The 15,860-nt window shown below is 38.4% G+C and overlaps 1 protein-coding gene across 18 annotated transcripts in view; it reads left to right on the forward strand.

Annotated features, from left to right (window-relative positions):
* The window catches only part of fryl (furry homolog, like), a 372,606-nt gene that overhangs the window by 313,165 nt on the left and 43,581 nt on the right, over positions 1–15,860 (forward strand). For 11 of the 18 annotated variants that reach the window (XR_011885352.1, XM_072252739.1, XM_072252740.1 and 8 more), the window contains 4 exons: positions 1,599–1,673; positions 5,012–5,188; positions 7,466–7,666; positions 11,684–11,866. Coding sequence is in view for 16 of the 18 variants with exons in the window: in XM_072252739.1 (XP_072108840.1) it covers positions 1,599–1,673; positions 5,012–5,188; positions 7,466–7,666; positions 11,684–11,866 (636 nt within the window). In the remaining 2 variants the exon portion in view is untranslated. Of the gene's footprint in view, positions 1–1,598; positions 1,674–5,011; positions 5,189–7,465; positions 7,667–8,807; positions 9,444–11,683; positions 11,867–15,860 lie in introns of those variants that run through there. The other 7 variants (XM_072252730.1, XM_072252733.1, XM_072252745.1 and 4 more) reach the window with 2 other exon arrangements.

Consider the following 15,860-nt stretch of genomic DNA (forward strand, 5'->3'; position numbering starts at 1 on the left):
TTTTTGTCTCACAAACAAGAGAAAATCTGGAGATGCTGGAAATACAAGCAACAGTCAGCCTACTTTTTCAAAATTTCGGGTTGGGGATTAAATCTGTTCATTTTCAAAATGCATGTAACCCGATCAGATATATTTTTTGAGGAAAACACACACACACACACACACACACACACACACACACACACACACAGACTCTCTTTCTCTCTCTCTCTCTATCTATCTATCTATCTATCTATCTATAAAAGAGAACAGAAATACTATATATTTAAAACAGTGAAGTAGTGTCCAAGGATTTAGGAATCAGATGGCAGAGGGGAAGAAGCTGTTCCTGAATTGCTGAGAGTGTGTCTTCAGGCTTCTGTACCTCTTACTCAGTGGCAACAGCAGAAAAGGGAATGCTCTGGGTGCTGGAGGTCCTTAATGATGGATGCAGACTTTCTGAGACACCGATCCTTGAAGATGTCCTGGGTACTTTGTAGGCGAGTACCCAAGATGGAGCTGACTAAATTTACAATCTTCTTTCGGTCCTGTGCATCCCTGAGGTGCACCAGTGTTGATCATCAGCGTGGAGGAGATGTTATCACCAATCCACACAGGTTGTTGCTATGGCACAACTTCACTGGTTGGCATATCTCACTCCTGTATGCCCCCTTGTCACCACTAAGTTTCTAGCAACAATGGTTGTATCATCAGCAAATTTATAGATGGTATTTGAGCTATGCCTAGGCACACAATCATGCGAATGTAGAGAATAGAGCACTGGGCTAAGCACACACCCCTGACGTGTGCCAGTGTTGATTGTCAGCGAGGAGGATATGTACAGACTGTGGTCTTCCGGTTAGGAAGTTGAGGATCCAATTGCAGAGGGAGGTACAGAGGCCCAGGTTTTACAACTTCTCAATCAGGATTGTAGGAAAGATCATATTAAATGCTGAGCTATAGTCGATGAACAGCATCCTGACATAGGTATTTGTGTTGTTCAGGTGGTCTAAAGCCGTGTGAAGAGCCATTGAGAATGCATCTGTACTTGACCTATTGTGGCGATAGGCAAATTGCAGTGGGTCCAGGTCATTGCTGAGGCATCCTAGTCATGACCAACCTCCCAAAGCATTTCTTGTGAGTGCTGCTGGGCAATAGTCATTAAGGCAGCCCACATTATTCTTCTTCGGCACTGGCATAATTGTTGCCTTTTTGAAGCGAGTGGGAACTTCCGCCTACATACATATATACATGTACACCTTTGTAATTCGGGATTGTTGACCTCATCCTTATGAATGGGGTTGCATTTATCCCTAACAAAGTTGAGAGGAGCCAGACACAGTTTGTGTTCAGCCTTTTTCTAAAGTACTTCTGATCTGAATGCTGGCATCTTGTCATCCATTTTATCTCCATCTTCCATATTTTAAGCACTTGGGCACAGAAATTAAAGATGTGAGTGCACGATAGCCAGCTGTTCTCAACAAAATTGCTGGATAAAGGTAAGAGCAATCTAGTCCATTAAAAGCTTGGTGTACTTGGAATTAGTAATGGTTTGTTAACAAAATCTTGTACTTTTTTAACTTCTGTGATCTCTTGAAATTTTTGTACTTTTATTTTAGAGAAGAACAAGAGAGAAATTAATGAATGTCCTCTCACTTTGTGGTCAAGAAGTTGGTCTCCCAAAGAACCCATCGGTAGGTTAAATCTCTTTTTTTACTTAAGGAATATTTCTAGTTTGGTGAGCAGTGAAAAAGCTACAAAAAGACCTCATCATTGACAAAATTAATACATTTGGAGAAAGATGGAAGAAGACATCACCAGTTCAGTTTTGTTGAAATTGTATCATATCTTACTGATCCATTGTATTCTCTTATGGAATAGTAGCAAGAAGAGAATTAATATGTGTTCCATTTGTTACACTGAGGACTTAAAAATAAAATTGATAACATACTCCTAAATAGACATGTAGAAGAGCAGAAGTACAGGTTGTTAAAGGAATAGTAGTAACTAAGGTGAGTAATTTGTTTAAAAGGCAGCTGGTGATTGTCAAAATTAATTTTTGACTAGAGAATAGTATAGAGCACTACAGTACAGAAAAACAGGCTCTTTGGCCCATCTGTTTTATGCCAGCCTGCTCCTCTGCTTAGTCCCATCTACCTGCCCTCCATAGCTTTCTCATCCATATACTGTACCTATCCAAACATCTCTTTAAATATTATGATTGAATTCACATGTACCACTTCTGCTGGCAGCTCATTTCCAGCTCACACCACCTTCTGAATGAAGAAGCTCACCCTCAGATTTCGCATAAATGTTTTACTATTCACCTAAAACTATGACTTCTAGTACAAGTCTTACCCAAATTGAGGGAGAAAAGCCCGCAAACATTCATATTCCTATCTATATCCTTCATAATTTTGTGTACTTCTGTAAGATCTCCCCTCATTCTCCTTTGCTGTAGGGAATATCATCCTAACCTGTTCAGTCTTTCCCTATAACTCAACTCTTTGAGTCTCAGCAACATAGTGTAAATTTACTCTGCGCTCTTTCAAAGGTATTGATATCTTTCCTGTAAGTAGGTGACCAGAGTTGCAAACATTCATTCAGGTGAACAGGATAACTTTAGGGAAAGATTTAAAAAGCAATACTAAAATACAGTAGTTCTTTTGAAGAGCTGATATTTGAACTGCAGATAAAATTCTTTGAAGGTTTCCATTTCCCATTTTCCACAGTATTCATGTGCAATTTCAAAAGTATATAGTAGTGATGCACCAAAACCACTCTGGCCTGATTCTCACCATGCATCCCAACATGCCTGCTTTCAAAGTTACTTTCTCCACTGAAAACAATGTGTCAATTCCCATATCAGAATCTTTCATTGTTTACCTTTTTATTCTTCCTTCAAGTAGGTATTATTTTGCATTTGTCAGTATTGAATTTGAGATTTGTCATTTATTTATTTAGAGATGCAGCTCAGTAACAGGACCTTCCAATACAATGAGCCACTGTCACCCAATTATACGCATGTGACCAAGTCATATGTCTTTGGAATGTAGCAGGAAACTAAAGCACCTGGAGGAAGTGCACATGATAACAGGGAGAATGGACAAACTCCTTACAGGCTGCGGTGGGAGTTGAACCCAGGTCACTGGTCCTGTAAAGATATTTTTAACCACTGTGCTGCCGTGCCCGCAATACCAATTTATATTGCCAATCTAAACACACTACGACTCACTCTCCGCTCCATATTTTTTCCCACACCCCAGGTCGCTTATGAAAGTATAAGTCCAGATACTCCGACAGCTGCAGTTGAAATACTTGTCACTGATGTCATGCTCTACCGCTTTTTCTCATTTTCTTACTTAATCCAAATTAGTAATTCAGTCTCACATTTTCCCTTTGATATCCCTGATTATTAGTTTAATTTAAACTGCTTAAGGTGGAACTTAAGTCATGTACCTTCTGGAAGCTTAAGCAAACCATAGTAAAGGATTTTCCATTTCTTCAAATTTAAGATTCAATATTTTTTATCAAAATATGTTTGCAGTATACAACCCTGAAATCCGTCTTCTCCACAGTCACGAAACAAAGAAGAACCATGGAACCAACCTGTTCAAAGAAAAATATCAAATACCAAACCCCCTCCCCCTCCAGCACAAATAGCGACCAAAAAAAGTGAAAACATGGAATATAAAACACAAAATCAAAAGGCATATTTTAGTATAGTGCAAAGTTTTTAAGTGTTGTGGTTTATCAAGCTGGAATCTTCCTTCTGTGTAATGCTGATTGTTTATGTTAATTAAAGGAAATTTTTGCATTATTTACCTAATATTTACATTTGCCTTCTAATTATTTTAATTTGATTTATTTCTCTTTTAAAATTTGCAAACTATTTGCAGTTCCAGTGATTTTATATGTTCTCTGCATTAATAATTTAGGAATTATAGCGCCAGATGCTCCAGTGAGATACAAATTTTGTGGGAATACAGTTTAAAAACTTAAGTGAGTGTTTAAGGAAGGGTATTTTGCCATTCTTCCATGGTTTCAACTTTTTTGTAACCCCAGGTCCATCAATGATCTGACTCTGTGCTAGTTGAGCAAACCATTTAGGACACAACCATTCAGGTTGAGTCAGTAAACATAAACTTGCCAGTGGATTGCAGACCTTAGGACCAAATAAATTAAAAAGTCTAACAAAAAAAATGTTCACATTCCCATTTTATGTTACTTCAATTGAAGTCCTGTGGTCAAACAGTTTTCATACTTACCAGAAACTTTGTTCTTCATTTTGTTATAATTTAGTTGCCATCTTTTGCAAATGAACAGGGTTAGCCAAAAATCAATAATAATTATTTATAAAATGATGGGAATTAACTTGCCCTGGACTGCTTGCCACTTCTTCATGCTTTATTCTTTCTTCTCGGTAACTTGGTTGCCATGCTGAAGACTGATAGCTGCACTGAAAATTTAATTACATAATATATTTATCAGCCAACTTTAGAGCAGTGTGCCAAAAATCTATTGTGGAAATTTTGGTGTATTTCATTCCTTGTGTTTATTGTTGTGGGAAGGATCACTGCTAGCAGTTTCTCCTAGCTCTTTCACTGAGCCATCAGCTCATTCTATAATACTGGCATTCCATCCTAGTTATTCTCCTTGAGCCAAAGAAACTTGCTTTATATCTAAGAATGCTGTTTCCCATCATACCTGCTTTTTTTTTTTTGTCCCCAATCTTGCCCCTTATAATATTTTAGCTTGCTTTTATTCAGATACAAATCCTTTTATCATTAAATTTGAATTGCATTCATGAAGCTTACAGATGTAAACACCATTGAAACTTTCAATACAACTTTTGTTGGTTTAGTTCCCAGGACATCTTCAGTAAAGGTTCTATAAGCTATTCACATATATGGTCTCAGACAATGTTGAAAACACAAAGGTGTCAAAAAAAAATGGGAAAATGTTTCACGTTGAAATTTGATTTTGCAAATATATCATGAATCTGTGTATAATTTTGAAATATTTTTTCTAGGTTGTATTCTCATCTAGTGAAGACTTAGATATTTCAGAACAGCAGACAAGTTTAATTTCCACAACTGAAGATCCAATAAGAGAGGAGGAAGTACCAGTTGAGGATGCTAACAGTGAACAACAATTTGGAGTGTTGAAGGATTTTGATTTCTTGGATGTTGAGTTGGAAGATGCAGAGGTAATTGCAAACTAAAATTGTGCAATCTTTTATAGTACATTAGTTTCAAGTTAAGTATTATGAAAGGAAAAATTCATCAAGTGAGCAGTGGGATGTCATGTACATCAGTAAATAACAGCATTGGAAAACTTGGGATTGTGAGCGCATTAATGAGAGTGATCTAGATAAGATATAGTGTCTCTGAAACATCTCTGGGAATAAGCATCTTAAGGTAGGCATAACTTTGCTTCCTATCCTTGGATCACCAGTCAGCTCTGTGAGTGACAGCCATGGCCATGACAATGTCTCGAGTTCTAGCAATTTTTACAGAATTGGAACCTAAAAACAAGAGTTTTGTGATCCAACTTTTGAGCAGATATCGCCATATTGCCAAATGGCTATACAAAAATGTTCATTTGGCTAATGGCTATACAAATGTTCATTTGGCTAATGGCTATACAAAAATGTTCATTTGGCTAATAAAAGGAAGTCAAATCTGTTTCACCTATTTGAAAATTCATCAACTTAACCATCCTGATTGAAAGATTTTAGATTTTATGTTATAGGAGGAGGATTTCAGTGCAAAAATTTTGTAACACAATCTGTTATTTTAATTAATAGACTGTTAAACAGAAGTACATAGATCCACTGTGAAATATGATGATTAATTTATAGCTCCATGTAAGCTAAAAAGGGAGGGGAAGAATCCTATTTATCCATGCTAACTCCTAAACATGTTCCTGCACACTCCCTTTTGAATACTAAATTAGTTTATATTCAAAATAACTGGCTGAATTTTGGAGATTCACAAGGTGTGACAGTTAATATCCTTTGAAATAACTAGTGAAAAAATGTCTGAAGATAATTTGGCCTAAACTGAATGCTAAGTTGCAAAAGAAAAGATGCATTCATCAAAAATAAAGCTTTTTGGACAGAATAAGTAACTTTGCTATTTATTTTGCTGGTACCAGTAGCTTTTTCAGCAGCACTATAACAATAGCTATTAAATTCAAGCATGTTCAGGGTGTGTATTACTATGTTATTACTGATACTTAAATGTTAGCTAAGTAGATATATTTGCCAGAAATATGCAAAGAAGTTTATGGATAACTTCTCAATATTTTTAAATGAACAACTTGGGCATTTTCTGAATTTAATTTTTGATTTTGAATAAAGATTTGATTTTTCTTTTCCTTAAAAAAAAGATTATTTGTGGAGAAGACTGCAGAAAAAAAGTTTGAAAAATTATTGGTGGTACAGAATTAATCTGGTGCTGAAGTCTTATGGACAGGACTTAACCAGGAGCTGGTGAAAAGTGTAATGTTATCCAAAAACAAATTAGATCAACAGAGTGTGAAAGCAAATCAGATGTAAAACCTCAACAGGTCTTTTGCTGTAAATACTGTTAGTAGCTAACTATGAATCAATAACTGTTTTCCAATCTATTCTCAAAATCTATTTGGTAGTATATAAAAGTACTTTTTAATTATGTTGCATTATATTTGCAACATCTAATTGTCAATCAGTAAACCATACAGTCGTTTAAATTGGGGAAAATGGGTGAAGCAACCAAAGGTTCATACCTTTAATTAACAGGTGTTTTTTTTTACCTGAGATAGCACATCCTAAGTACACTGTCTGTTAATTTCAATGTAATTTTGTTTGTTGAGATTAAGGCAACCTCCTGTTTCTCACATCGTGCCAAATATTTCTCTTTTCTTACTTTTTAATGCTGGTCATCTCTTTTCTTCATTGCTAACCAGGAGCTGCAGGTAAGTTGCAGCCTGGTGCAGTGTTTTGTAAAGTTACTGTCTTGTGTGTTATAAATGTTGAATGTTCACAGTAAAGTATTAGCGCTTGGGGGCCTTACTGTTCTGTTTAAATATGTGTGCACATTTTGGCTATTTGTAGGATATGCCTTTGCATCATTGTAACAAGATAAAACTTAAAAACAATTTATTGGAAGTATTTTTTAACAAAATTTTATGAAGAATTTTTATTATATTTATATTTTATAAATACACCAGTTACATATTTAAAGAATTGTAGGTGATAATAAGCTGTGTGCTATTTTGATTGACTATATGTTCAGTTCTTTGTATACTATCACTTGTGGGTATTTTGGTAAATCATTAAGGAATAGCAGCTGTGCAGTGTGTTTTGGGATAAGCTGTTTACAGAACAACAACTCTAATATAGTATAGCACTGCTCTGGCAATGTTTAAAATGGTCATATGAAAATTAACTTCATGAACATTCCTTCCCTTAAAAATATATTAACAAATAAATTTATTGCAGGGTGAAAGCATGGACAATTTTAACTGGGGTGTGCGGAGGCGCTCCTTGGAAAGCATTGAGAAGGGAGATACACCATCACTCCAAGATTTCCATACTTCAGGAAGTACACCCAGTTTAAATCTAACCAATCAGGAGGATACTGATGAGTCATCCGAGGAGGAGGTATTGACTGTTAGTCAAATATTAACCCGCACACAAATGGTAAGTCACCTTTTTTTAAATACAAAGTAATATCTATTTGTACTTCTGTGATATGATCTACTTATAAATTATTGATTTAAATTCAATATAAAATCATAGAATTCATAGAAAATATATGGAACATGAGATCATTTGAATCGTTAAGCCTATGCCAGTTGTTTTAAAAAAAAATCCCAATAATTTCTTCTACCATTTGGCACGCAGCCTCGAACACATGAACACAAAAATACCCATTGAATTAGAATCAGTTTGAATCAGTTTGCTTTTTCTGCCGTGGATTCCATGGGCTGCACTGTCAAGAGTCACTATCCTCTTCAACCCTCTTTGTCGGCATGACATCTAAAACTTTGACAAACTTCTGTAGATTAATGGCGGAGAGTGTATTGACTGGTTGCATCATGACCTGGTGTGGAAACACAAATGCCCTCAAACAGAAAGTCCTATAAAAGTAGTGAATATGACCCAGCTCATCATGAGTAAAGCCTTCCCTACCACTGAGCACATCTGCACAGAGTTCTATTGCAGGAAAGCAGCATCCATCTTCAAGGGCCCCCACCATCCAAGTTGTGCTCTCTTCTCGCTGCTGCCATTAGGAAGGAGTTACAGGAACCTCAAGACTCACACCACCAGGTTCAGGAACAGTTAGTACCCCTCACCTATCAGGCTCTTGATGCAGAGGGGATAACCTCACTGTACTGTTCTCATAACCTACAGACACTTTCAAGGACTCTTCACTTCATGTTCTCGATATTTATTGCTTATTTATTTGTTTGTTTGCTTTTCTTTTATACTTGCACGGTTTGTTGTCTTTTGCACATGGTTGTCCGTCCTATTTAGTGTGGTCTTTCATTGATTCCATAATGTTTCTCAAGGTTTTATATGGTGGCATATATGTACTTTGATAATAAATTTACTTTGAACTAAATGAAGAATAAATTGTCTCTTAGAATTTATTCCAAAAATTCAAGACAAGTCAGGTAAATGATAATAGAGATGCACAAATCTGGGGAAAGGTAAAAGATCATCTCAGAGGCACTGAACATACCTCAGAGCACAGTGCAAAAATCGTGAAAATGTGGAAAAAATATGAAACCACAGCCATACTGCCTAGGTAAGTCTGTCCTCTAAACTTGGTTTCCAGAGCAGAATGGCACTTGTAAGAGAGGCTACTGTGACACGAACAGAAACTCTGAGTGAGCTGCAGTGAGTCGGTGGCTGCAACTGGAGATGAAGTTCATGACTCCACAATCTCTAAGGCACAAAATGGGTATTTATGGAAGAGTGGAAAGGAAGAAGCCCTGGCTTAAAAAAAAGGATATCATTGCCCATAAAGACTTTGCAAAGCGTCACTTAGAAGATACTGTAAAGATGTGGAAGAAGGTCTTGTGGTCGGATGGCACTAAAGTGGAACCTTTTGGCCTCAACACTAAGTGACAAGCGTGTAATAAATCTAATACTGATCAGCCAGGTAACAGCATCTCTGCCATAAAGTACTGTGGAGGTAGCATCATGCCATGGGGATGCTTTTCAGTAGCAGTGACTGAAAATCTGGTCAGGATTAATGGGAAGATGAAGCTACAAAATACAGGGAGATCCTGGATAAAAACCTGCTAGTCTCTATCAGAGAGCTTAAGCCGGGGAGGAAGTTTGACTTTCAACAGGACAACAACCCAAAGCACTCTGCCAGAGCAACCAGGGAGTGGCTTCAAATGAAGAACATTGATGCCCTTGGGTGGCCCAGTCAGAGTTCTGACCTTAACCCGATCAAACATCTTTGGTAAGATCTCAAGATTGTTGTCTACCACCGCTCTGCAACTAACCTGGCATAGCTTGAGCAATTTTGCAAGGAGGAATGGGCAAATCTTGCTCCATCACATTGTGCTAAACTAAGAAAGACTTGTCCAAAAAGACTACTGGATGTACTAGCTGCGAGAGGTGGTTCAACTAAGTACTGAGCAAAAGGGAATGAATACTTTTGAACTGATGATATTCAAGTTTTTTGAATTTTTAACTTTTTGTGCTTTATAACTTACCCTTTTTTGAGCTCTGCTGTGTAAAAAGAGCATGTGATTCACAAATAAAAATTCTCAGTTAAATTGATCAAAATCCATGTTTGTAATACTCAGTTATGTGAACAGAGGGGTGGGGGTTGAATACTTTTACACGGCACCTATGAGTGCCTGATTGAATACCACCATTTACAATCATTTTCATTTGCCTTACTAACCTTGGAAGAATATATCATGTATTTACAAGCATGAAGCTGGGGTTGTTGCACAGTGAGTTTGCATTTAATAGGATTAACTTCTCTGGAATTTACAAATACAAAAGGTGACTTGATTGAAATTTTCAGTTTAGTAGAGATAAGGTGGAGAGAAAATTAACTATTTCATTATCATAACTAAAAGATTAGAAAGAATTTCTTAAAAATTTGAGTCAGGTCTTTCAGGTATGATGTTAGAAACATTTCTCTTGAAGGATGGTGGACATTTGGAACATTTTCTCAAATAGTAATTAATGCTCATACAGTTAATTTAAATCTGTGAGCTTTGTTAATTTCATATTATGTTAAACCATCAAGCAATTTTTTTTAAATGTTATTCACTGCTTTAATCACAGTTCTAATTAAAATATCTGTATTCTTGAACAGTTCATTGGAAAATACCTTGCCTTAATAACTATAACATTTGCTTTATATATTTCTACAACTTGCTCCGGCCCCATAATTATTCTTTTTGTGTTCCCTCAGTTTTTGGTTCCTATGCATCACTGGTTTCCTTTTTCACCCACTTGTAGTCCTCGTCCACCAGGGGTGATAAGATGGCACATTATAATATTGCTTAGTTATATTTAGTAAATTTACGCAGTGTTATTTTTGAATGACGTTTTGGAGAACAGAGGGTTGCAATATCCAGTGGAAAACAGAGAACTAGAAAGGATTTCCTGCTGTCTCCTTTGACTCTTTCACCCATTATTTTTAATTTGCATTATGGACAAGCGGCGTAGTGGCATCAGTGCCGGACTTCGGAGCGAGGGCTCCCAAGTTCAAATCCAGCTGGCTCCCTTGAACGCTTTCCATCCGTGCTGGGTTGAGTGTCGAGCTAGCAATTTGGCCTCGTAAAAATAAGAAAGCCTGCTTAAAAAAAACGCCGTTATGGTGGTGTCCCGATGACTCCACTCAGAGTTAAGGGCTTTCTTCTTCTTCTATTATGGACAAGTATATCTCTGCACTGAGAATAACATATCGAAGTTAGGTAAGGAAATATTGTTAAATCAATCTGATAAAGCATTTTTTCTCCCTGACCTTTACTGAGGTTACTGAGACAGCTCCTGAAAGCTTTGGGAAATTGTGTTTTTATTCCTTCCTCTTGTTTGGGCAGTAGTTGAATCTATTTGAGAAGTTAAGAACATACTGGAGAGGCAAAGAAATAAATCAATATTTCATAGATTTATATATTTATAAAATCTTCAATTTGCAGGAATGCTTGTTAAACTCAAAATAAAACTCACTGAAGTTACATTTTTTATTCATTGAGTGGTCAGTAAAGGATATAGACAATTCAAAGCTATTGTTGAACTTGCAAAGAATCCAAACAGGCTGGCTGCTGAATAATTTATTTTGTACTCCACCAGTTGTACTTATTTCATTTTATTGGGACATTTAGATGTTTACTTAGCTATTCTATTTAGATGCAGTCAGAATTCTATGTTAAAATTCGTGGAATAAAGATCTGAGGTTTGCAGAATGTTGAAAAGTTTGCCTTTTATACACATTATTGCCCATGGGTCACAGTTTGCATTTTGGATATTGAGAACAGATTGCTTCAAAGGACTTTAAAATATCTAACATCATGCATTATCCAAGTATTTGGCATATTCTTTGTTTTGCTCTTCACTGTGCCAATTATTTTTTAAAATTTCTAGTGACAATTTTTAAAATTTCTTTTCTAGCTGTAGTTAACTGTGGTTTTATTTATATTGTTTTATTCTTACAAAAATTCTTCCATTTTCCTTTAGCTAAACAGTGATTCAACAACATATGATGCTGTACCAAATCATGTCGATCCCCTGTTGCAATCAAGAGACACAGCAGCCAGTGTGGTGCCTGAAGAAGCACCACTGCCTGGAGCTGAGACCCCAAATTTAGAGACTCTTCTTCCAGATAGCGCTAACAACCAGCTGCCTGAGGTGGGAAACAATGTGGGTAGAAATATGGTTTGGTGCATGGCTGATTTAGGGTCTTTCTAATGCTGTTTATTCCTTGTACATTTCTGCACTGAAAGCTGATCTGAAACTGCAGACTCCAAACTACTGAAGTTTCAATATTTTTAACGTGACAGTTTGTAGACAAAATGTGTGTCATAAAATGATTAGACACCAGAATTATCAGTACAGGTTAAACTACGCCTTTAAAGTTAATTCAACTTCAGTACTTATGCTGAGGTAAAAGAGAAGCCTGCAGTTTCTTGTAATTAATCCTATGGTCATCAAGGTGATGGGGTTTTTTTTGTAAGCAATTAATTCTTTAAAAAAAATATATTAAGTAATGGCTTAGTTGTGTTAATCTTTCCTTGGCTTTGCTTTATGCTGAATGATTGGTGTTGAGATTGTGGGTACTAGCCTCAGGCTTGCTGTGTTAGCACATCGTTTCTAACACCTGTCCTTAAAATGCCTGTGTAAAGACCTGTGGAATAAGGCTGGGGCTAACTCTTGATTTGTAAGTATTAACATTACTTTAATATTATGGTTAGAATTTAATACAATTTTTATAGCAACTTTTTGTTAAAGGTGAATATTGTATGTAAAACTCCAGTGAAATGTATTGCTGTTAAGCATTTGGCTAAAATTATTGCTCGCTGCTGCTGGGACCCCAGGCTTCCCTTTCCCCACCACCACTCTGCAACCCCGGTTCTCTCAGGCTCCCCTGTCACCACTTAGGTTCTCAAAGGCTTCATTTCCGGTCGCTTATCTTCCCTGGACACCGCAATCCTTCTCCCTCTGATCCCACTCTATTCCCTGCCTGGTCTTCACCATTCCCTCTGATCTTCCCCTCTATGTGAGGCAGACATTCTGTCCTCAGCAAGGGCCTCATCTTTGTCCCTCTTCACCTGGACCTCAGTTAGTTCTGTGCCCACCAGGACGCCAAGCTCTTCTGTCACTTCCATCTTCAAGCCCACTTCTTTGTCAAGAATTCCTCACGTTAATGACCCTTCTCCCATCTCCAGCCCTCCTCTTCTTGGACACCCCACTCTGGTTTTCTGCCTTCTCTGGATCTTTTCATCTTGAATTACCAACAAGACGTCAACCAGCTCAACTTCAGTGCTCCCTGAAGCTTACACTCTGAATGCACACTGCCCTCCACATACTCTGCTTCAATCCTAACCTTACCATCAAGTCCACATAGACAAAAGAGGTGCTGTTCTAGTGTGGTGGCATGACTTCTACCTTGCTGAGGCCGACATCAACTCTCCGACACCACCTCCTCCTTACCCCTACCTTGAATCATCAGGCTACCGTTTCCCACACCATCACTAACCTCATCAAATATGAAGATCTGCCATCTACTGCCCCCAAGCTCAGAGTTCCCTTGCCCGTACTTTTCACTTATAGATCCACAACCTGATTGTCCGTGTAGGCTTACTGCCACTGCCAGCTCCTGCCTCATTGAACTCATGTCTGCATACCTCAACTCCATTCTATCCTCCTTGGTTTAGTCCCTTCCTAACTACACCCACGACACTTCACATGCTCTTGATCTCAACAATTTTCAATTCGCTGGTGCTGACCACCTCATTTTCACTGGATATCCAGTCCCTATACACTTCTATCCCCTATCAAGAAGACCTTAAAGCTCTCCACTTCTTTTTCGACAAAAGACCCAAACATTTCCCCTATACCACCTCCCTCCTCCGTCTGGCAGAACTGGTCCTCACCCTCAACAATTTCTCATTTAGCTCCTCCCACTTTCTCCAAATTCATGGGGTAGTCATGGGCATCCGTGTGGGCCCTAACTATGCCTGCCTTTTTGTTTACCACGTGGAACATTCCATGTTCCAGACCTTCCCTGGTAATGCTCCAGCATCGCTTGCCAACTGCATCGCTGCTGCTTCATGTTGAGCTCATAAATTTTTATCAGCTTTGCCTCCTGCCCTTAAGTTCACTTGGTCCATTTCTGACATCTCTCTCCCCTTTCTTGATTTCTCTGTTTCCATCTCTGGAGACAAACTGTCTATCAACATCTTTCATAAACCTATTCATTCCCACAGCTATCTCGATTATACCATTTCCCACTCTGTCTCCTATTCCCTTTTCTCAATTCCTTCGTCTCCATGGCATCTGTTCCCAGGAAGTGGCTTTCCTTTCCAGGACATCAGAAATGTTCTTCTTCTTCAAAGAACGGGGTTTCCCTTCCTCCACCACTGATGCTGCCTTCACCCACAGCACCTCCATTTCCTGGACATCCGCTCCTACCACCTTAACAGGCATAGGGTTCCACTTGTCCTCACGTACTACCCGTGAGCCTTCGCAGCCCGCACACCATTCTCTGCAACCTCAGCCATGTAAAATGGAATCCTACCACCAAACACATCTTTACTTCCCTCCCCCTCGCCCCCCCCCCCCCCCAGCTCTCTGCTTTCCACAGGGATTGTTCCTTGTCCATTTGTCCTTCCGCACTAATCTCCCTCCAGTCACTTAGTCCTGGGTGCAGCAGAAGTGCTACAGCTGCCCATTCATCTCCACTCACACCTCCTTTGAGGGCCCCAAACAGTCCTTACAAGTGAAGCAGCACTTCACCTGCAAATCTTTTGATGTCATCTACTGTATCCTGTGCTCCCGATGTGGCCTTCTCTACGTTGGTGACGGCCGATGTAATTTTAGGGACCACTTTGTTGAGCTCCATCTGGCAAAAGTGGAGCTTCCCGATGGCCAACCATTTTAATTCCTATCCTCATTACCATTCCGACATGTTGGTGTGAGGCCATTGTCAGGGTGGAGGAGCAATACCTCACATTCCGTCTAGGTAGACTTCAACCTGATGGTATGAATGTTAATTTCTCCTTCTGGTAATTTGTTTTTCTATTTTTCTTTTCCCCTCTCCCTTCCCCCTCCTTCTGTTCTCCACTCTGGCCTCTTACCTCTTCTCCTCACTTGCCTATTACTGCCCACTGGTGTCCCTTTCTTCTTTCTCCCATAGTCCACTCTCTTCTCCTATCAGATTCCTCCTTCTTCATTACATTACATTATGGTTTCACCTATTTTACCTGGCTTCGCCTATCACCTTCCAGCTTGTCCTCCTTCCCGTCATCCCACCTTTGACTTCTCCCTTCCTTTCCAGTCCCGATGAATGGAATTGGCCCAGGATGTTGATTGTTTGTTCACTTTCATGGATGTTGTCTTACCTGCTGAGGTCTTCTAGCATCATGTTGCTGTGCATTTGCATGATCAAAGTTGGGTACTGAACTGAGGATAGTTGTTTCTGATCTTTACACTTCCTAACACATAAGCATTAAACATAGTCCTAATAAATTGAAGGTGAGATTGTATCAGTCCTGAGAAGGTTGACCTGGATGGAAATGCAAGAAAATAGCACTGGGAAATGTCGAATCTATTTCTAGCTACTGCCTTTGATTTCAGCATTTAGCCTTTCTGATTTTTGAATTTAGCTGCACATTTGATTTTTAAGATTGCATAACTGGTATATTGAGACAGATGTTTTGCCATAAGTTCCAGTTACATCATGTAATCATTATAGAGCCATAGAGAGAAAAAGTCATGGAAATGTGTCCTTCATTCTATAAAGTCCACACTTTCCATTCCCACCCATTTACAATAACCCAATACTAATACCGTTTTTTTATGTAAATCCAAAATGAAAGAAAGATTGGTACATGCAAAAATAAAATTCTTCATTATTAAAGAAAGAAATCCTATTTCAAGTATAATATTTCATATTTCCTACGATCACATGCTAGTGATAATAAACCTGATTCTGATTCTTTGACTAAAAATGACCAGTGGACTGTTTCCAGTATCAACCTGGTCCCAAAGTCCTGTCAGAAATACTAAAAGTATATGGCAGTAATAATAAGGATTTCATTTGATGATGATGGTAGCATCCATCTGTCTCGAGGGACAGTGGGTGAACAGTGACACTGGAGTGATATTTCTCCAGGGCACAAGCCTGGGTGGAAGG

The sequence above is a fragment of the Mobula birostris genome, chromosome 3 (genome assembly GCF_030028105.1).
Source record: "Mobula birostris isolate sMobBir1 chromosome 3, sMobBir1.hap1, whole genome shotgun sequence".
Classification (NCBI taxonomy): Eukaryota; Metazoa; Chordata; class Chondrichthyes; order Myliobatiformes; family Myliobatidae; genus Mobula; species Mobula birostris.